The following is a 6,572-nucleotide window of genomic DNA, read 5'->3' on the forward strand; positions in this document are numbered from 1 at the left end:
TTCTCAATTGCTTCTGGAGCTGGCTCTCCTCAAAAAAGAAGCTGCCTCTGCATATGAATATGTGTTAACTAAATAATTAAGGAAAGAGCTCCCCTCGTCAGCAAAGGGAGCCGAGGCAGATGGAAGGTACATTCTCCAAGAGAAACCAGACTAGAGAGAAGACAGAGGCAGCAAATATGGAGACATCAGAGGTCTGCTCGCTGGTTACTCTGATCTCTTTTTACACTACCAGGACTTTTAACCATGAAACCACCTGCACACAGCTCCGGTCGAGCCCGTTTGGACCACTGCTTGCACCCGCTTCGTGTCCGCAGACTGTGCTGAGAGCAGGGCTGAGCCAGGCTGCGGTGGGGTCTACGATCTTCAGAAAGCAATGGCAGCTGTGTCCCCCTGGCCCGCCAGAGTCCCTGCGACAGGAGTGAGTGGAGATGACCATTGTGTGGCCGGACCACCAAAAACAAGTTAGGATTTCAGCAGAGGACCCCGGCGCCTTGCCGATGCTCCCATGGGGAGTTGCTCATTCACACACCCCGGTCCCAAATGCCACAGGGGTGGGGCTGAGGAGGGGCCCCCTGCTCTACACAGGAAAACATCACTTCTGCTTTGCTACTGCAGCTCGGATTACTGGTTCTCCCACCTAAAGGGAAGGTTATAGGGTTTAGGGAGGGGGAAGTGCTCAGGAGAGGGAGGCAGCTGTGGTTACCAGCACCTTGCAGCAACCGATAAGCAGAGAACGTCCCCAAAGCCGCTCACTCATTTCAAAAGGCAGGGTAATTGCCTTTCCTTCTCCTGTGGCTCAGGAGCTGTTACTTCATTTCTTTTTTCCTCCGTATCATATTCAGCGGAGCCATGTGATAAGCTGGAAGTGATTATTGCTAAAGTATGAAAAATATAGACTTAATTAAGTAGGGCATCTAAGAGCACATTTATACCGTATTTGAAGAAAAAAGGAATGAAGGACTGGCCCATTCAGATACCTGAATATATAGAGGGTGTATGCAAATGTGGTCGAGAAGAGGCTCAGACAGAAGCGCCAGGGCCATTTCAATATTTCCACACTTGTCACCTGACTTGTCTGGCCCATGTCACTCTTGGGCAGTAGAAAGAGAAAGAAGAGATTGGGGCAGGGGGAGGTTTAAGAAGTTCTTTCAATTTCCTCATATCCAGCCTCCACCTGCTTCATCCAGGACACCTCGATGTCCCCAAGGTCCACTGCATTTCTCTACACTGTGACTTTTGCGTCTCACTTATTCATCTCTGAGCGATAATTCCCGCTCCATCTGTACCTTCTCTTCGGCCGCAGCTCTGCCAGAGGCGGGGCAATGCAGCACCATTCTGGGGGCCAAGTGTCATCGCATCTTTCATTGGCTGAGAGAGTAGCACACGTGATCCTGTTCTTTCTCCCTAGAGAGGCAAGAGCAGCGTCAAGCGAACAGGCAGGGCAGGAGGCTCTGGGTTGGCTCCACAGGGTGACATGTAAGGCCCAGCCAGTAATGATCATCCCACCTTAACATCCTCAGAACACAGAGGTCCAAAGGGAGCTTTGGGAATACTCCTTTCCTGGTCAGCCTGTGGGTCACTGATGGTCACCAGCAGCAAGTGACTTCTGCGCCCAGCACTGGACTTGGCACAAAAAGTACAGAGAGGCATAGACGGTCAGTCTCCAGCTTCCAAGCTGAATGGGTTGCAAGCTCCTCTGTTAAAAAGTCAAGAAGGCATTTTTCCAAGAGCAATTGTCATACCTAGGGAAGGAGGGATAGTCGCAGATGAACCAAAAAATAAGTGTCTGTAATGTACATGAGGAGTTTGTAAACCTTTTCTGTAAATGGGTAGAGAGTAAATATTTTAGGCATTGTGAACTAAACGGCCTCTGCCATGTCTTTTTCTTCTTCTTCTTCTTTCTATTTTTTTTTCTTTATTGGGAGGAAGAAGGCAACCCTCTAAAAGATGTAGAAATCATTCTTAGCTCAAAAAAGGAAAGAAAGGGGAAAAGAAAGGAGAGGAGACAGAGGCTGCAGGTCACATTTTGCCCATGGGCCCTACTTTGCCATTCGTGACCTGTGCCACCTCTCTGTGACAGTGTAGTACAGAGGACAGGGCTAAGCAATGGTTTCTGGTGTTCAACATACAAGCATCGTTTTTTAAATATGCCATGGACACATCTCCATTTGGCTAAATTAATGTTCGCAGGCTGAATGAGTTGTTAAAGTGGCAAGTTTATATTCAGGGTTAGGGCCTACTCCACGCACCATTGTAATTACCTAAGCAGGTATCAGAGAAGCAGGGGGTGCCCACTGTCCCTCCACTGTTGTCCCCTGTAGAACAGGCAGCAGGAGCCCAGGAAAGGCCATTGGGGTTTTCAGCATTTTGCCTCCCCCAGAACAATCTGGCTGCCTCTGAGGGTGGCAACGACAGATGGAGGCCACTTGACCAAAGCCAACCTACAATTCCTGCCAGACTTTTGGAGCCAGCTGAAGTGGAGGTCCTCGGAGGCCCCCAGGGGCTTTGGAGGCCACATCTGACTCCTTAGGAAGTTGTGGGCCTTTGAGGGCCTGCTTGGGGCTCTCCAAGAAGAGTCAAGGGTACAAAAAGGGGTGCTAGAGGAGACAGGCACCTTCCAAAAAACAAATGAAAGTTGAGTTTCCTCTCCTCTTCCTTTTCCTCCCCTCCTTCTTTTCCTCCTTCTTCGTGTCTTTTCCTTTACCTGTTTTTTCTTTAAGTCTGAAATTGCCCGACTAGAATAGAAATGGTGTTACTATGCAGAAATGGATTTAGCCAAAGCCTCTTTTGCCTAAGCTTGGTTCATTCTCCCAGACTGAGAAGCTTCAACAGTCGAAATTTACAATTGAGAGGCTGGAAGTCCAAGATGAAGGTGTTGGCTGGTTGCTTCTTCCAAGGTCTCTCTCCTTTCCTTATGGACGTCTGTCTTCTCCTTGGGTCATCACATGACCTTCCTCTGTGCCTGTCTTTGTCCTGACCTCTTCCTATAAGGACCCCCGTCATATAGATTAGGGCCCACCCTCATAGCCTTATTTAACCTTAGTCATCTCTTCAAAGGCCCCATCTCCAAATAAAGTCACATTGTAAGGTACTGGGGATTAGAGCTTCAGTATAGGAATTTGTGGGGGACCTTTAAGAACTCTTCTTTCGCTCTCTCCAGAATTCTTTCCCCAGATCAGAAGTTCGTGTTCAGCCCTTCCAGATCATCCCAGTCCTTCTCCACATTCTTACAGCAATCGTCCATAAACTATATTCAGCAACTAATTCTATACTTGATTGTGATCTTTCTGTTGTTTTAATATCTACATCTATTTAAAGTACTTTAAAGCACACCTTGTATACACCGTGCTTGTATAAGTCCTGTCCTCTCTACTGGATAGAAACTTCTGGATGGCAGGAACAGCCTGTCATTCAGTGGCCCCATGGCAGTGCTGCAGCCCCCAAGGCTTGTGCCCCCTCCTGAGCAGGCAGAGAGAAGGGAGCAGAGTAGAATGAGTGATAAGATCCAACCATGAGTTGTAGACAGGGGTCAGAGAACAGGTCCACAGGGACTTGGGAACATCAGAAGACTGACCCACGAAGACTCAGGTGGATGACCCTGGGGTTTCTGAAATGTTGCTGTAAGATACTAGTTCAAGTTACAGAGTATAGCAGAGGAGAACCCCAGGATAGCAGCCATCTCGAGTCAGGCAGGCACATGTCACCCTAGAGACGTCTACACCCAAGAAAACAGAGCCGGTCATGACCTGAGACAGACCCTAGACTCAAGGTTGGTGAGACAGAACAAGATGGGAGCAAGCACCAATGGCAGGGCCCAATCCTGAGAACCGGGTTTTTGAGGACCCGTTGGGAGCCCTGTGGTTATGCCAGGACTCACAGCCCAGCTATCGGTGAGTTAAGGGTATTTCAATGCTGTCTGCTCTAGATCAGAAGATGGGTACCAAAGAGCCTCCAGGTAGCTCAGGCAGCTGTCCTCTATCCTGTCTAAGAAAGGCAGAGAACAGGAGAGGATGTGGCACTGACTTGGCATGAGAGTGCAGCCAGGCACTCCCTGCTAACAGGCATTTGAATTCAGGCCTCCCGCAGCCCCGCTCCCACTGCCTGCCCGAGCCTCCAGTGCCACAGTGAGACAGACCTGCTGCCCTATCTGCATGGTCTTAGATCTTGGCCTGCCCACCTTGGCCCCTTGCAAAATTCCATTCATTTCTGCTTCATCAACCCATCCGAGCCCCTTATATAGACAAGTGTAGGGCCCTGGGGTGCTTCTCTGACAGCCTTAGACTGATGTCTTCTCCCTGACTCCTGCCGAGACGCAGAGCATTTATCCTCATTTGGAAGAATCGGGCTGCATAGCATCCGCTGTTGTGTTTTCTGGGCATGAGATGACACTGCTTTGGTTCCCCGTTCCCCGTCCCTCTGCCCTCTCCCTGGGGACTCTCACATTGGAACTTTTTCTGGTCCCACAATATCAATCATCGTGAAACATCCTGTCATCTAGAGCAATGTGATTCACAAGCTTCAGTTCAATCTGGCAATGACGGGGGGAGGGGATCACCCCAAAAGGCAGGGCCTACAAAAGTATTTGGTGTCTGTGTGCCAAAAGCCATCCAAAAACGGACTTGAATAAGTGTAGCAGTGGTGTACTAATTTATCTTTAAAAATCATTTTTCTTTTTCACTCTGGTCTCCATTCCTTGAGCTAAATCCAGTGTTATCTTTCCTAACGAAAAGGGTTCAGCTCATGGAAGTCTGTAGGGTTGGGAGGCTCGTGGCCCCCATTAATCAGAAGCTGAGAATCAGGGCGAGGACTTCTTGTCCCCGCACAGCCACCCTAACTCAGTCCCTGTGTCATAACAGTATTAATGGTCGTCATAAAGAGCAGAGACAGAGGGGGCAGTGATGGATGGCCAGAAGAAGGAGCTGCCTGAATTGGCAAACAAGGACACCCACGTACAATCTGACACACAGGAAAGACATTAAAACCCACACATACCAAGTATCGCTTAAGAGCAAAATGAGCAAGCGTTATAAATATTTGCATAACAATTTATCACTGGTTTTACAACAGGCTTTTTTTGAAAAGAGTAAAACCTCTAGGAGAAAGTAATTGAATGAAAAGTAAGGTCCCTGTCCTGCTGCTGTCACCTCCTCACCCAGCGCAGGGCCTGACCTCCCATCTCCCATGACACACAGCCCAGATACCTAAATTTCAACAAGTGGACGTGGACGTTCTGCGGCAGAAATTTTGCTGCAGCATTTAAAGCCCAGATCAAAACACATGCTTTCTTCATCGGATGTAAAGGAAAACAGCTATTTTTAATCTCTGGATATAACAAGTCGCAAGCCGTCCACTTTCCAGAATTAATGCAGAAACTCAGCCCCCTATGGCAGACCAAGAAATGATTTTGCTCCCCTCATGGATCCGTGATGGGGCTTATGCAGAGATAAAGTTTAGATAGCAAACATTATATTTCCAGAGCAGTTAACTTTGCACACTTGGGGAGGGTAAAGTGTAAGAGTTTGGGGTCACATTACAAAAGAACTGTTTTCACAGGGAACCCATACAATGTCTGGTGAAGAAAGAGAGTGAAGTCTGTAGAGAGTTTGGAGAAAAGAGAAAAACTGGGCCACACGGAGCTCACAGGCATTCCCAATGGAGACCTTCCCAACCCCACCCTGACCTTTTCCTGGCATCCCCTGTGCTTGCTGAACCTGACCTTCACCAACCCCACCCTGGAGTCCACGGTAGAAGACGACCTAGAAGGATCTTAAAAGTGGGGCTGTGGGAACAGCAGTGTGCTGGGAGTCCCAGGCCTGGGCTTCCTGGAAGTCCCCATCTCTATTTCTACCTTTTGACTGTGAACAAGTCATTTCACCTGTCTTGACTCCTTTTCCTCACTTGGAAATGGGGTGAGCAGATGAAACAGTGTGCATGAAAACGCCGCATGAGCTGGTAAAACGTACCGCATCACAGAAGGGCCCCAGCAAACGCCAGCGCTCTCAGCCCACCTTCATTGCCCCTCCGGATGCCAAATAAGACATCGCTGGGAATGAGACCACCTGTACGCTATCTTCCAGCCCCGAACACACTTCATGCAGGAGAGAGAGAGGAAGATCAGTCTCTTGCTCTCCTTTGCTCTTCCTCCTACTTCAAGTTTATGTTTTCAGGAATTGGCCCTCACCAGCTAAAGACACTGGTTTCTCTTCAGTTAGAAAGCAAGTCGTCACAGGTCGGGCGCAATGGCTCGCACCTGTCATCCTAGCACTCTGGGAGGCTGAGTCAGGAGGATTGATTGAGCTCAGGAGTTTGAGACCAACCTAAGCAAGAGTGAGACCCACCTCTACTGAAAATAGAAAAATTAGTCAGGTGGGCACCTGTAGTCCCAGCTACTTGGGAGACTAAGGAAGGAGAATGGCTTGAGCCCAGGAGTTTGAAGTTGCTGTGAGCTAGGCACTCTAGCCCGGGCAACAGAGTGAGACTCTGTCGAAAGAAAGAAAGAAAGAAAGAAAGAAAGAAAGAAAGAAAGAAAGAAAGAAAGAAAGAAAGAAAGAAAGAAAGAAAGAAAGAAAGAA

At 48.6% G+C, this 6,572-nt stretch overlaps 1 protein-coding gene across 1 annotated transcript in view; it reads left to right on the plus strand.

Moving 5' to 3' along the window:
- Positions 1-6,333, plus strand: part of ADRA1A (adrenoceptor alpha 1A) — a 74,122-nt gene extending 67,789 nt beyond the window's left edge. Inside the window, exon 4 of the mRNA XM_023515526.1 lies at positions 233-6,333. Within this exon, the coding sequence (XP_023371294.1) occupies positions 233-241 (9 nt within the window). The 3' untranslated portion in view covers positions 242-6,333. The remainder of the gene's footprint in view (positions 1-232) is intronic.
- The last annotated feature ends 239 nt before the right edge of the window (positions 6,334-6,572 follow it).

Source organism: Otolemur garnettii, unplaced genomic scaffold (assembly GCF_000181295.1).
Source record: "Otolemur garnettii isolate 467f Iridium unplaced genomic scaffold, OtoGar3 scaffold00074, whole genome shotgun sequence".
Taxonomy (NCBI): Eukaryota; Metazoa; Chordata; class Mammalia; order Primates; family Galagidae; genus Otolemur; species Otolemur garnettii.